Consider the following 16,646-nt stretch of genomic DNA (forward strand, 5'->3'; position numbering starts at 1 on the left):
AACAAGGGTCTTTAGAACAAAAAATACCTAATATGCAAATATCTTTGCTCTCTAAGTACATAAAACATGTACTTATTGGATAATTGTTTTATAAGAAGATTACAACAGATACTTTACCAAAGAATCTTCACTTTTACATTTACAGATCTTTAGTCATAGAAAGAGTTTTGAGGAAAAGGATGTGTGAGATGTGAAAGATAAAATACAAATGAAAGTTAAAAGTGAAAATTTATAAAAATTAAATGAACAAAAGAAACATATATAGCTTAAGTTCAGAGATTGTGTCTTTTATGTCTTTGTATCCCTTTCTCCTATAATGTGAAAGACAAAGCCTTTAAAGATGGTAGTGGATGCTCAGTAAATGTATGCTGACTAAAGGTATAGCACCTTTATACCGTGTGATTGTTTAGGGAAAAAAATGAGAAACAGAATAGTATTGGATTAAGTGCCAGGCTTGGGAGTTAAGCAGTTGGGTTACACTTCCGTCTCAGATACTTATCTACTAGCTAGCTGTATGACCACAGGCAAGAGAGCTAACCTGTCTGGGCTTCAGTTACCTATAAAATGAAGGGGCTCCTTGACCTCCATGACCTCTAAGGCCCTTCCCAGCTCTACAACTATGATATATCTATGGTTGCTTCTTAATTTAAAAAATAAAGTCACATTTATGTTAAAATAAATTGTTTACCTCTTCCTTACATCGATTTATAGGCAAATCAGGATATTTGTAATTTGTTTCTGTGATAGATGGCACACTGCTTGATTTATATGAAGGCAGCTTTAGACCTGGGAATGGGAGAAAACAGCAATGAAATTTTTAAGAGTTTACATTCTACAATGCAAATTAACACTTTTTCAAGATACAAGACAACTTAGAAAATTCACCTACCATTCTACTTACAATTAAAACAAGATGGCTTGAAAGTTACATATTGCTGGAGGCAGAGCCAAGATGGTGGTGTAAAAGCAGGGACTACCCTGAGCTTTCCCCCAAAGCCCTCCAATTACCTGTAAAAAATTACTCTAAACAAATTCTAAAGCTACAGAACCCACAAAATGACAGAGTGAAACAAATCCCCAGCCTAAAACAACCTTCGCACCAGGCAGGGAGTGGAACGCAGTCCTGAGTGAGATGTACCTGCACAAACAGGCCAGAGCAGGCCTCAAGGGACTGAATCACTGGCAGATGTGACAGTTTCCAGAATTCTCAACCCACAAACACCAAGAAGGTCAGTGGGAAAAAACTCTGTGAGACCTGGGTAAAAGAGGAGCCCACAATCTGGTTGGGTCCAGCCCCAAACCTGGGAGAGGGTGCGGTGGCGGTGGTGGTGGCAGTGGCGGCAGCAGCAGCAGCAGCAGCAGAGGCTGCTTCCAGAGCTCTGGGCCCACAGACAGAATGACTGTGATCAAACAGCTGATACAAAATACCTGAACCTGGGACAGTACTCCCACCCCCACTGGCACCCCTCCCCCCCCAATCAGAGAATTACCTAAACAAAGAGCTAGAAAGTCAAGTATTTGGCTAGGAAGATGAGTAAACATTGTAAAAGAACTTAAACTATAGAATCCTACTTTGGTGACAAAGAAGATCAAAACATACAACAAGAAGACAACAAAGTCAAAGCTACTTCATCAAAACCCTCCAAGAAAAATATGAATTAGTCTCAGGCCATGGAAGAGCTCAAAAAGGACTCTGGAAATCAAGTAAGAGAAGTAGAGGAAAAACTAGGAAGACAAATGAGAGTGATGAAAGAAAATCATGAAAACCGAGTCAACAGCTTGCTAAAGGAGACCAAAAAATAAAATGCTAAAGAAAATAACACCTTAAAAAATAGACTAACCCAAATGGCGAAAGAGATCCAAAAAGCCAAGGAAGAGAAGAATGCCTTCAAAAGCAGAATGGATCAAATGGAAAAGGATGTCCAAAAGTTCAATGAAGAAAATAATTCCTTCAAAATTAGAATGGAGCAAATGGAAGCTAATGACTTTATGAGAAATCAAGAAATTATAAAACAGAACCAAAAAGAATGAAAAAAATAGAAGACAAAGTGAAATATCTCATTTGAAAAATGAAACTGACCTGGAAAATAGATCCAGGAAAGGTAATTTTTAAATTATTGGATTACCTGAAAACCATGATCAAAGAAGACATTAGATATCATCTTTCCAGAAATAATTAAGGAAAACTGCCCTGATATTCTAAAATCAGAGGGCAAAATAGAAGTGGAAAGAATCTACCAATCACCTTTGGTAAGAGATCCCAAAAAGAAAACTCTTATGGAATATTGTAGCCAAATTCCAGAGTTCCCAGGTCAAGGTGGATTTTTAAAAGGATCTTCTGAATTCCTTCAAAGGATTTCAGGTGTAATGAAGTTCATTCTTTGTCTAATATTACTTTAAAATTTATGGATTTCCTGCTCCCTGATACATACATAGGCACAATTAGTAACATTCATGTTTTTCTGCTAAGACAGGGCGCATTTCTTAAATCTAATTTAGTTAGTGAGTTCTATATTCATCCACATCACTATTTAGACAACCATCATTTTCCTCCTCAATGAATTATCTCTATGTATATTGAGAAATTCATTCTTAAGAGTTTCCCACCCCTTTGCAATTCATTTTCCCTGTAGAATTTTATTGTCCATGGGATTCTACCAATGTTCTCTCTGGATCCTTTAAAATCAGTCTGCTTTACCAAAATCAAGGCTGCACTGTCAGACTATGCCCAGTTTTTTTCTCCTTCCTTTAACAAAAAGTCCTACAGAGGCATGGTTTCTTTTCCCAGAACATCCCAAAACTTCTACACTAAGAAAGAAATTCCTTCCTGCTAATGAAAATCACTACTTCTCCCTCTCATTCATTAGTATTCATGCATATTCTATGTATGCACTATGCTATGCTCCCTTCTGGATGCCCTGGATTTCCTCACATAAGTGTACTGCTTAATATATGATATTCCCCTAACATAAGCCCCACCCTCTTTACCTAACCTTTTTCAATATGTTGTGCAAATCCAGAATTATATTCCAGTTACAAAGATCATACCTTACCCCTCTGTTCCCTTAAATTTCAATAGTACCAAAGAGATCAATGTTTCTTCCTCAGGCTGGAGCTTCTAGTTAGCCTTCTCTTGGTTGTTGCCTCACCTTTCAACATGTATATAAATGAGGCCATAAATTTTACCACTAAATACTTTCTTGGATTTTGTTTCTGTGAACTTCTGGTGATCTCAACTGTCATTCTTCCTATTATCTGGCTTGGTAGATATAAAAAGGTAGTTTTCTTCCTCCCCCATCCTTTTGAGTTTAAAAACCCTTTTGATTAGATATACAAGATATGCCAACCAAATGCCCTCTTATAAGCCATCATTTGAGGCACTCTGTCCCTGACCCTCTCATCCCTACATTTTAAGTCATGGCCCAGAAATCCAAACTCCCTTTTCAGTAACCACCTCTCAAGCAGCACTATGTTCTCCATCAATCAGTTCTGCCATTCTGCCTCCCTCATCTTCAAGAAGCACAAATGAGAAGAACAATACTTAGAGCCCTTATTTCTTACAAAATAGTGGTCCTGTTTCTTACCCAAGACTTAAAAGCAATCTGGGCATCACTTTGTAGAGGTTCTTCTTGGTCATCATTCTTTTCAATGAACCATGGAAAGCTATTTCTTTGATGTATGCACAAGAAAAACAGCAAATCTCTTCATGACTTTCTGATCAGCAAGTAACTTTCTTGGTCATCAGCAGAGTCACAAACCATGACTCTTATATCCTCTTGACCTTACTGGACGTTCACATCACCTCATGGTTTCAATGACTCTGCTGCATCATTCCTTGGAGGTACTGCTCCCTCCTCAGATCATCTAGTTCCCTCTTGCCTAGGAAGTGCTTCAATATTATTCTTTAATCCCAAGCCAAAAATTTTATTTTTTCTTCCCACAGCTAAATGATGCAGATGTTAGAGTGCTGAGCCCAGAGGCAGGAAGACCTGAGTCCAAATCTAAATTCAGCCTCAGAAACTACCTAGCTGTGGAACAATAAGCAAGTCACCTAATTTCTATCTGCCTCAGTATCTTGAACCGTAAAATGGAAGTAATAATAGTCCTCACCTCATAGGCTTGTCATGAGGATCAAATAAAATTTATAAAGCATACAGCACAATCCCTAGCACACCACAGGCATTTAAACTCATGCTTACTTTCTTTCCTCTCTCTCTGAACAGTATTCTTCTACTCTCCAACATCTCAACAAATGTCAAGTTTTCTTTCTATTTAGGTCCTTTTCTTCCCCATACCTAAGTCCCATTTCCATCCCTTTCAAGGATAATTTATTGCCCATTTTGACCTGTGATGTGTATAAAGAGGCTTGAGAAACTTGCAAAACTCCAGTTTTCTCCACATGCTCCTCTAAGAAGGGGACTATTACAACATAAATAGCAGATATTTAATTATGACAGAAATGCAAATATCACAAAATCAATGTAAGGCACTGTGAAACTCTACCTGATGGCCAACATAATTGGGATTCTTAGTTACCCTGCCTCTTTCCAAAAGGCAGAAGGGTTACCTTCCTCTAAAAGGATCTGAGGCAAATGAGATTATTTTTTTGTTGAGAGAGAGAGAAGAGAAAGAGGGAAAGGATTGGAGAGGATATAAATGCATATGTGAGAAAAAAATTAAGAAGTTAGACTGAACTGATCTAGAACTAAAGGAGAAAATAAATATGGCACTTGCATAACTCCCTGAAAGTGAAGAAAGGAGATCATGGAGAAGAGCCCCTGGGCCAGACAGGTCCCCATGTTTCAATGTTATACAGCACCAGGGAGCTAACTCTAGAAAGTAGAAAGCTGAGGGACAGGCAGGCAGGTAGGTGGCAAAAAGTAGGTAGGTAGAATGAGTACAGGAATTAGATTCAGAAAGACTTGAGTTATAACCTGCCCTCAGATATTTAATAACTTAAGTGTGTGACCCTAGGCAAGTCACTTAAGCTTTCCATGCCTCAGTTTCCTTATTGCTAAAATGTGAATAATAATAGCACCAATCTAATAGGGTTGTGATGAAAATCAAAGGAGCCAGTATAGGTAAAGTTCTTTGTAATACTTGAAACATTATAGAAATTATTATTATATAAATATTATCAGCAGTAGTAATCCAAAAAACAAGTGTTCAAAACTTGGAAAATAGGTATGTTAGTGATAAAAAATTAAACCAGTGCTTAATAGCTTCTATGAAGTCAATAGCAACACTCTGAATTATCGAGTATTCAAAAACTAAGTGTAGAATTTTAGCTGGTTATCATGCAAAAATAACTGAATTGTGTACCTATATACTTATAGATCATTTTTAGGTTGCTAGTTATGGACACAAATTTTATATAATGAAAACACATTCCATGAGGCAGAAATGTACTGTGTGAGAATTATTTCAACAAAACACAATGTGAAGTTTCCAGGTCACTGACTGAAACAGTTCTAACACAGAGCAAATCTTGTTACCAAACATACCTTTTTTTTTTTTTTTGCCAGGGGGAAGGTGGCAAACATAACAAGCAGAAAATGTCTACATTCTATATCCCTGTCATCTTTATATCATATGGATACAGGGCAAGTAAAATACTAATCCAGAGAAAAGCAAAAAATCCAAAATAATCATGATGATCAGACATATAATCCACTGTAAAATTCAAAAATAATACTTATTACCCATTAAAAGAAATTCCCCAATGACTGAGCAAAGCTGAAATCCTGATGATTCTTAATTAACTTCATTCTCTTAATATTTTTCCTTAAAAATAATTGACAGAAAATTATTCCCTCAAAAAGAGTGGTAGCAATTTTACCATAAGAAAAATTATAAATGTAAGAAATATGACGAGAACATCTGGTCAAAGTAATAAAGATACACAATAAAGACCTTTGCTCTGGCCCTGAATAATCTGCTTATTTTTGGTCTGAACATCCCCACTGATGCTTCATTTGAGACTCTAATCAGATCTTCTTGATGAAGTATAAAGCAAACCCCCTACACTCAAATATGTATTAACCCAAAGGATGATTAATAGTCATGGCAGTAGGGATAATGGCTGTGCCATGGCTGCTATTGACCTGAGGCACAACTGTGGGCTTTGCCTTTAAAAGAAAGGGAACAGGACTATCAAGAATCGAGCATGGAGAGAGACCAGAGAGAGCAGAGCACTGACCAGATACCCAGAGCTGAGAGAAAGTTGTACATGGGTGACAGACTTGGGTCCCAAAGGAAAAAGAGGCTTTATTTCTACTTCGCCAGGCCCACTGTTGAAGAGAAAATGAAAGGAAGTACGAAGAGCATTCAGAAAAAAGTACTGATAATTCCTGCCCTCATTCCCTTGGTACAAGGGCCAGGCTTGACAGCAGGAGCATGAGAGATGTGATGTAGAGACCAGACAGCCACAATGGCATCACATGCTGGTAACAGTGACAAGTAGAGCAGCTGGGGCTGGCTGGGATCCCATTCTGCTGACAGGGGAGGTCAGCATTGCCTGTCAGTGACCAGACAAGTGGGATGGGGAGCCCCAACGATCCAGAGTTCTGGTTTACACAGGGTCACACAATCATTTTATCATTCATGACTCAATAATCATTACTCCTAAGGGAAGAGCAAAGCAAATACAGTTACTAACTGCATTCCCCAGACAATGTTCACAGCCTTCTTCCTTTGTGCCTTGGTTTATTAAAAATCATGCTGCATGCACAACCTTAAGAAGACCAGGTTTTATATTAACTAGGGCAAGCAGAACATTTTCTTTTTTCTTAAGAAATGAAAAAATCTCATCACAAGACCCACACATGTAGACCTAAGGTCACAGCCTTTTAAATTAAAGGAAAATTAGAAGTTAAGTGAAGTTAGTAAATTCACAGAAGAACCTTCCCTGCCTGTCTTTCCAGGCTCCTATACGAACTCTACAATCTTGCTTCCCCCACCCTGGCCTTCTTGGGGTTCCTCACCCCTCCTCTCTGTGTCTCTGCACTGGCTGTCCCCAAATGCCTGGCATATTCTCCCTCCAGCACTTAGGGTAACAAAAAGAGCACAAAAAAAAAAAGGGACCCATATTTACAAAAATATTTATATAGCAGCTCTTTTTGGGATGGCAAAGAATTGCTAATGCCGATGAAATGGGGAATGGCTGAACAAGGTGTAGTATATGAATATACTCGAATACACTAGAAGAAATTACTAGCAGGGAGATTTCAGAAAAACCTAGTAAGACTTACATGAACTGATGTAAAATGAAGTGAACAGAACCAGAACACTGCATAAGCAACACTATGCAATGATCAACTATGAAGACTTAGCTCTTCTCAGAAATACGACAGTACAAGACAATTCCAAAAGACTCATAATGGAAAATGCTATCCACGTCCAGAGAAAGAACTGATGGAATCTGAATGCAGAGGGAACATACAATTTTCACTTTTTTTTTTCCTGGTTCTTTTCCTTTGATCCGTTTCTTCTTTCACAAGATGATTAATATAGAAATAATGTTTTACATGATTACACATACATAACCTATAATAATAAATTTCTGTCTGAAGAAGGGGGCGGTGAGGGAGAGAAGGAAATAACCCCCTCCAAATTTTAAATGAATATTAAAAATGGTCTTTACATGTAATTTGGGAAAAAATACTATTTTTAAGAAAAGACTTACAGTAAATACCACTTTCTGCAAGAGGCCTTTCCAAATTCCTCCAGTTGCTAAAGTTTCCCCTTTCACATTACCTTCCATCTAATCTTTATTTTTTATTTCCATTTACTTTTAAATTTTTGTTTTTAAGTTCACATTCTCCTCATTATGAATACGTACAGTCAAGTAAACCAAATATCCCCCACTGGTCATGTCCAAAAAATTAAGAACACAAGAAAAACAAAATCCATCATGTGGGCACACTCTATCACCTGATCAGATAAGAGTCATCTCCAATTTGATCAAGCTATTAATTATCAAATCAAGTTACATGATTTTTCTGCCTCCTTAAAATACTTCCTCACATCCTCACCACTTACTGATACTATCTGAAACTGACACACTTCAAAGGATGCCCTCATTTTTTCCTTCTATTTGAATTTTTATATGAGGGAAAAAAAAATCCTAGAGCCAAAAGCAGTACAAGGAACACCTGTAGAAGTCTCCAAGTACATGTACAGCAATTCTTATCAATACTAACTAAGCACTTCTAAGTAGTTTTAAGGTATATATGTATGTACGTATATATGTATATGTATATATATATATACACAATTGCCATAATTAAGTACTTAGAATTTTTTATCTTTACAAAGAATGACTACTCGATTTTTAAAGGCTGAAAAGCTTACTGTTTTGAAATATTTTAAACAGAATTTTGTTGGAGTCAGACCAAAAAAGCAACACTGCAATATGTTCATCAGATATAAAAAGTATTTTCTTTTTTAAAAAATTAATAATGATTTTTCTCTCCCTCATTCCCTTACCTTTAAAAAACAGAAAAAAGACAAAATCCTAGTAATATGTGGAGCAAAGAAAAACTATTTATCCTATTCTCACCCTTAAGTCTATACCTATCAAGAGAAAGGGAAGAATTTTGTTTATATTGTTTGGAACCAAGAATTATGTGAGAATAGAAACAGAGGGAGAATTAAGTTGGAATGCGAAAAGTCCTTAGATACAAGGTCAGCAGATAGTTCCAGAGAGATGTTTTTTGGGAGGGGGAAGATTGGCAGAGGCAGAAGCAAAATAGAAGAATCCTGAGCACAGTACTCGAGTAGCACTGTCCCAACAGACAGTATATTACAGATTAAATCACAGAATGGGATACTTTTTCAGGGTGTGGGAGAGTTATAGAAAATCTGAAGTGAACAAGTAAAGATGAAGATAGATGGAGAAGTAAACAGAAGGGACATATAAGAGAGATGAACAAGAGATAGACAGGTGAGGAATGACATACATACACAGAACAAAACTGTGAAAACACTGCTAAGAATTTTTTAACAAATTATTCTCACCACCAAAAACAGTGGAGACAACACACATGGACTCTAACATGAATTACAGAGAAGGTTCTAAGGTCACTGAAGTCAACAGATGTAACTGATCAAATGTATATAAAAATTCTCTGTGCTAGAAATTTTGAGGGCACTAAAGAATCAAGTCTCAAGTCATCTGAAGGAGGAAGAAGATACCAAAGGTGTGGGGAAAACTAGCATCTTAGCACCCCCAAAAAAGGGGCTATTCAAAAGAATATCAATGACTATTTAACTAAATAGTCTACTTTCCCATCTTTACAAAAATTTTATGAGAATAGTCTACAGATGTCATCAAAAAGTATTCACAATAAAGTCACAAGAAAAGAACAAGCAGGTTTTCACAAGCAATTCTATATCAGACCATATTTGTACCATTTATTTGTAAAGGCTATCCAACAAGGTAGTCCCTTGAACATGTCAACACTGTAGAAGTTTCTTTGTAAGATAAATAGGTATAACTTCATTTGATCATTCACTGATGGCTGCTACCAAGAAAGGTTAACCAAAGGTGTTTGCCATTGAAGGAGGAGAGACAGAACAAAGTCCAAGTTGAAAAGGAATTCCTTATAGACGCTAAGATCCCCTCAGATGCTTTTTTTTGGGGGTGACAATTGTGCTGTCTATAGAACCTCTGGTTTAAGATGAATTATCAGTTAAAGGATTTTCTTAACAATCCATAGAGAAAAAGAAATGCATGAAGAATGCCTATTATTCAGAATATGATATACAAAGAAACTACAGCACTCATTCATCCATCTAGAAATACATATACATACATACATAAATACACAAACACATACATACACACTGTACACAAAGTATACTGCTTTTTGGTAACTAGAAAATATTTTTATAACTTCAAGTTTCTTCCATGGCCACTTTTTTCAATGTCAGTAACAGTGATCTTTTTTAACATAAACAGAATCAAAGAATCCTAGAATATTAGTTGCAGCCATGCAGTATATCCCATACACAAAAGGAATTCATACCATATCATATCTAAAAAGTAATCACCTAGACTCAGCTGAAGGCTTCCAAAGAATGGGCACACATCACATCATGAGTCAGCTCATTCAACTTCTTATAAAGTTTTTCCTGACATTATGCATAAATTTGCTCCAAAATTTTCATCAATGCTCTAGTTTCTGCCCTTTGGAATCTCAACAGGTCAAGTCTCTTCCTCTTCCCCAGAGACCATTTAATAGTTGACACAATTTACAACTCTGTTCCATAATCATCTATTCTCTAGACGAAGATTCATTTTTTGGTGATAAGGCCCTAGATTTCACCAAACCTTTGTTATCTTCTAAACCTTCCCAGTTCTATCAAATGATTCTCACAGCAGACAAACTCAGGGTACTTCACTAACCTCACTGTCCTCTTTTTTTAGGGTCTCCAGATTTATCAATTGTCCTTCCTAAACTATGGCCCCCAGAGTTAAACACAATAATCTAGATGTTACCTAAGAAATATTAAAAAGAGATTACCTCTGATTTTTGAAAGTTATGTGTAATCCTCAATGCAACTGTAGTTCCTTACTGCCAAGGGAGCTGATGGGAAGTATAGTTTTTCCTAACTAGAAAGAGGGACTAAAGGATCATGTGAGAAAGAGTCATAGGATGGGTTAAAAGTCAGGGTACTTTTGACCTCAAACTTTACTGGAAAACCAACAATTATTGTGATTATCAGTAATTGTTACAATTCAATGAATTACTAAGTTTCCAAGTTCCCTGCTTGGAAGGTAAGTCAAGCCCACCCAGTTAACACTGGTTTAGAATTAATAAGATCTCTTTTACCAAGGCTAAAGACAGTTCAGCTAAGCATATTTTAAGCTAACACAATTTTAAACTTTTTTAGAAAAGGATAAAAAAGTAATAACTTCTGACCTATCTTGTCCTATGGTTAAAATGTAAAGGAAAGCTGCATAATCTGAGTGATGGGATTGAGAGATTTGGAAAGATGAATAAAGTTTGATTGATAAATGGAAGGCAGATAAGGTCTGGGAATAAATGGGGGTTATTCAAACCCCTTTTGTCCCTAGATAGTTGTTCTGGACCTTTGTATCAGCTTCAGATGGTATCAGTAAGTGGGAAGGATGTGAGGAAGTTATTTTAAGGAGACAGAAAAATCATGTAACTTGATTTGATAATTAATAGCTCGATAAAACTGGAGATGACTCTGTCTGATCAAGTGATAGAGTGTGCCCACGTGATGGTAAAGAGATGAATTTCTGTGCAAGGTGATATGGAAATGCATTCACCTGAATGGGTTAATGGTTTGGTTTTTTTTTTTTTTTTTTTAAGTTTTAAGTAAACTTAAATAGTTTTAAATTTTTAAGTAAATCTAAAAGCTGTTATATTAAAAATGGCATTGTTAAAAAGCTGTTATGAACTCTATGCAAGAGTTTCTGTGTTGCAGAATTCCTATTGAGAAAATGAGAATCTTTGGAAAAAAATACATATACATTTTTATATATGAGTATGATTTTCAACCCTGTTTCATCTAAGGATGTATTAAGTATGTTAAAAAGTTTATTTCTGCTATTAAGAAGGAAGTTTTAACTAAAATTGTTTTTGCTATGAACCAAGCATTTACAAAAGTATGTTTGTAAATGGAAGCTTATGGTCAAATGTGAAAATGCCTTGGTTTTAGATCTTTTGTAATTTTTGCCATTTAGGTTCATGATAAATTGTAAACTGTTCTTAAAAAAGGAAGATATTTGTTGTATGAAGAAATGTTTTGTGAAATCTTTTGTATGATTTTTGAAAGGCCTACCTACCATATTTGTATTTGTTTGCTAATATACATACATACATATATATATATAACTTTAGGTTTTGGGGTGGGGTGTTGAAAGATAAGTGATAAGATAAGGGAGATCTGTAATTTTATGGAACCTGGAAGCTCTGGGATAATTTTATAAGACTAGAAGCCTCCTAGCCCCATCCCCCTTCTCCTTTTGAAGTCCAGTCATTACAGAAGGACTTCTTAAGATCTAATCTGAACTCAGATGGAGTTCCTAAATAAGGAATTTGTTTTGGTGATAAATAATCTCTAATGATGGGTTTTTAGGATAAATTTAAGATCTAAGATGTGAGTCCAGGTAAAATTTTTGATTAGTGAAACCTTCCATCTAATGCACAAGCCTAAGGGGACAATTGTGTCCTCAGCCTTGGATGGGATCCTTCTGGCTCAGTTTCCCCATTGTGTTCCTTTGAAAAGGAATGTGTTCCCATTTGACTATTTCTGAGTCAGACTATAAAGGTGGAGATGATCTCTAATTAGGTTCTTGCTTTTCATCTATATGGCATGTTTCTATAATCAAAGCAGATAATTTAAAATGTAAGCACAATGCAAGTAGTGGAATCTTGCTGTTTTTAATTAATTGGGTAAATGGGTACTCTGATATGGTTTTGTGAAAGATAAAATCCTTGGGAACATTCTTTCTGAATATTATGGGAATAATTACATAAAGGAAAGGAAGCCAAAGTATAAATGTGATGTTATATCATTGTTCCATAGAACAAGACTGGGATTTAAAGTTGACTGTAATTGTATGGAACTGTTGAGGTTTAGGGGTAAATACACTGGGTCCTGCTCAAATGAATTCATCTCAAGGATTCCTGCAGCTAAAGAAGGTCAAAGTTTGTTATCTTATCTACAGAGGGACTGAGGAAGGAGTCCGGGGTTGCCCCAGGTGGTCTGGGGGTTCCAGGAATGGTCCTGATGGGAGTGGTCAATGACCTGGAGAATTAGATTGGTAGGGCCTGGTCATATGCCTCTATGGGTCTCTAGAGAGCCAGTTCACATGGGACAAAGCAGGTTTTCCAGGGCCCTTTTAAACAAATAGGACTAAAAGTTTTGGGGTAACTGACAAAAGTCCCAACTTGGAATAAGGTCTTTACATGTAAAAACAACTGACTGAATTAATTACTGAGACTAAATCAGAGACACTTTCAGTTTGGGGAAAAGAATTTCAATCTATGTTTCTTAGAGGCAGGTAACCTCATGATATTTTGCATTGATGGAAAAGTTAAATGTTTCTGTTTTTGATTTGAATTCCTTTCATGAACATAAGTTGAAGTTAGTGTTTTAACTTGTCATATGTGTAGCTCATTCTTTTAGAATGAGCAGGGTTATAAAGGTATAGAGAAGCTTGGGAAACAAATTTAAATCTATGAGATGGTTTTAATGGTAAATTTGATTTTGATTGTTATTTAGTCAAGAATTAGAACATGTATACATAGAAAGGCATGCAAGCTACTTCTTAAGACTTGCTTCGAAAGATGTTCCTTGGCCAATGTGAAATTAGAGTCATATCTGAAACTGATTATTGGAGCTTGTCATTTTAAGATTTTATGGGGCTATCAACTGACTGTCCTTTTGAGTCTAACTCCAGGTGTGGATAGCAAGAGAGACTGTCTGAGCCATTGATCCATGATGCCAGTGAGCCTGTGAGATGCTGATATGAAAGGCAAAAAAGGTGATCTCATGCAAAGGTTGGGGAAATGACTGTTCAGCCTAGGCTGAGGTAGGATTTTCCTGACTCAATTTTCCCACTGATACTTGGCAGACTTTAAGCCTGACTGGATGACAGTTGACAATTTACTCCTGCCCGGGAATGACATAAAATTAGGAGATGCTCCCCTGAAATGTCCCTACTCTTAATGGCAATTTCCTATGATCAAAAGTTTTGTAAGCATAATACTAGATCTATTAAATAGTAGATTGTTGGTAGGGAAACATCTGAGTTTAAGTCTAAAATTAAGCTATTAGGCCTATGTTTTTAGACCAACAACAATAAGTTAGCATCCTTTAATTCTTAGTAATAGTATGGAGACAATCAGGTCAAGGGCTTGTGGGGTTAGCATACATAGTCATTATTATTTTTACTTCAGTTGGTTAATGTTAAAATAAGAATGGTTTGTGGTCTATATTGTAAATGCTTTAAAAGAAGCATCACATGGCCAGAAGCTGGAATTGCTTTATATGATATGTACTGTGTTAAAAATGATTATTTATTGTATTTATGTTAAGTACTGGAGCCTAGTATTGACTCCTTAGTGAAATCTCATCTTCCTGACAAGGGAAATGTATAGTGAATTAATGTAAAATGCAAAAACTGGGTTCTAATGTGAATTTCTTAAGCATGACAATTGGCCAAAGTTCCAATTTTGATTTTGTAAGAGTGATAAGAGTATAAAGCTTAGGAATGGTAACCTGAAATTTTATCAAGGTCAGTTTTGTAGGGGAGTGGACATTTGATTTCTACAAGAAAATAAAGGGAAGAAGATGCTGAGATGCTGTGCTGAAGACAGCTTGAATGAGTATCCAGACCAGAAAACTGCATCAGATGATGTTCCCCCCCAGATGGCTGTATGAGATGGAACTTCTGAGTGGACAATTCATTGATCTACCTTTGTATTTTGAATCTCTGTGTTTGTACTTATGAAAGGGGATTGCCCCCTTGTAATTTGTCAATGTGCCATCAGTCAACTTTGCTCACTTTCCATATTCATATAAAGAGGAGACAGATGAAGGGAAGAATTCATAGGGGAAAGAATGTGAGGAAGTATTTATTAGATTTAAGTGTGGAGACAGAAATTTTAATAAAGAAAAAGGGGATGTTTGTGGGGAGTTAAATCTCTCCACTGGATATATGAAAATAAATGACAATGGAAAGACAGTAAAAAAAATCACAAGAAATATTAGAAAATTGGCTCATGTTCCAGTTCAAACATAGACATCACCACTCAACACTTCTTGGTGGTCCTGGTTTGGAGGAAGTTGGTGGAAACAAATTCTATGGTTCGTGCTAATTGCTATTAGTGGCATAATATTACTCCCTGTGTGCCTCCACTTCCTGATGCAGCTAATTACCTGAATTGTTCAAGACACCCTGTCTAAAATTATCCAATCAGAAGGAAAGGTGGAGGGATCTGTGCAACTGATGACTTTAAAAATTCAGGGGTGGACTCTGATTGACCCTAGAGATCAAAATGAACTTGAGGGAGGAAAAGACAATTTGATGGAAGAAGCATATAAAGAATGGTGCGAGGAGTCTTCAAAGGGTAAAAGAGGAGGAATTGTGAGAGATGATCTCCGAGGATCTCTCAGGAGCGAAGCCTCCTCAAAGAGTTAATCGTTTTTTGTTCTGTTGAAACATTTGCAGCAGGCTGACCTTGTAAAGAAATGTTTCAACATATTCTGTACTTTCCCAGACTTCCCCCCCTTATTTTTAGGCACATAGCAGAGAGAAATAACACCTCCTGCACCCCCAACTTCCCAAGTTTGTGAAACTATCTTTGTTCTCTGTTGCTGGGGTAGATTGCCATGAATAGATTGTACCCTGAGGGCTTGCACCAGTGAGCCTTGAGGAAGGGGGTTAGGGAGGAGGGGATTGCAGTTAGGACCCATATAATCTGCTGAGCTGAACACACCTCCGCTTTCTTCTGTTGGCGCCATGTTTCTAGTGCTCTGAAGGAGCCCCTTCTCAAGAAAGTCAATAAACGAACTATTCTTTTTGGTAATATCTATGAGTCTCTGATTCATTGACATGAGTCTCTGTACCCCACAGTCAAACAAAACAAAAGGGTTTTTGTCCATGACTCAGATCTCCATTCATTCCAATCCATCCTCCACTCAGCTATCAAAGTCACCTTCCTAAATTGCAGGTCCAACCATGTTAATAAACTCTAATGGCTCACTATTACCTGAAGGATAAACCATAAAGTCTTCTGTTTGGCATTTAAAGCCCTTTAACAAGTTGGTCCTTCCTACTTCCAGTCTTCAGCCTCACTACATTGGTTTACTTGCTGTTCCTCAAACACAACACTAAAATTTCGTCTCAGTGCCTTTGTGCTGGCTATCTCCTAAGCCTGGAATGCTCCTCATCTTCTCTGCATCCTCAGTTTCCTTCAAGACTCAGTTCAAATTCCACCTTATGCTACAGGACTTTCCTGGTCCTGCCCATGGCTAATTCCTTCCTTACTTCCAAGACTATCTTCAATTTATACTGTATATATCTTAATAAGTACATAGTTATTTATGTATTATCTCCAGCATGAGAATGTAAACACCTTCAAGGTACCAACTGTGCTTACGTCTTTTGTATGATGTAACACCTAGATTGCTGTATGACTCTTTTCTTCCTTCTTTCCTTCCTTCCTTCCTTCCCTGCACCCCTCCCTCCCTCAAAGACCAAACCTTAGACCCATTTCTCTCTGGAGCTCATAGATTGGACAACAATAGGTCCCTGCCCAAGAACATTACTTAATGGCTATATTATATTATTATATTTGGACCCTCCTGCCTCAAAGTGAATGTAAATAGTAAGTTTCTCTTTTGGCCAGCAACCCTGAGGATATTTCTTTGTGAAATTAAAGGAGGCATTCCCTGGCTCACTTCATAAAGAGACCTATTCACTGAATAGACCTTATCTTACTGAAAGTGAAAATGTGAAAAGACCTTAACCTAAAAGGCCCAGGGTCTCCCATTGCATCCTGGGCCATTTCTAGTCATCTTGATGAGTTATCTGGCCATTGGACCCAGATGGCTCTGGAGGAGAAAGTGAGGCTAGTGACCTTACACAGCCCTCTCTCACTTAA

At 36.9% G+C, this 16,646-nt stretch overlaps 1 protein-coding gene across 1 annotated transcript in view; it reads right to left on the reverse strand.

Moving 5' to 3' along the window:
* The window catches only part of TDRD9 (tudor domain containing 9), a 201,520-nt gene that overhangs the window by 128,251 nt on the left and 56,623 nt on the right, over nt 1-16,646 (reverse strand). Inside the window, exon 3 of the mRNA XM_072630074.1 lies at nt 689-786. Within this exon, the coding sequence (XP_072486175.1) occupies nt 689-786 (98 nt within the window). The remainder of the gene's footprint in view (nt 1-688; nt 787-16,646) is intronic.

This window comes from Notamacropus eugenii, chromosome 1 (assembly GCF_028372415.1).
Source record: "Notamacropus eugenii isolate mMacEug1 chromosome 1, mMacEug1.pri_v2, whole genome shotgun sequence".
NCBI classification, from domain to species: Eukaryota; Metazoa; Chordata; class Mammalia; order Diprotodontia; family Macropodidae; genus Notamacropus; species Notamacropus eugenii.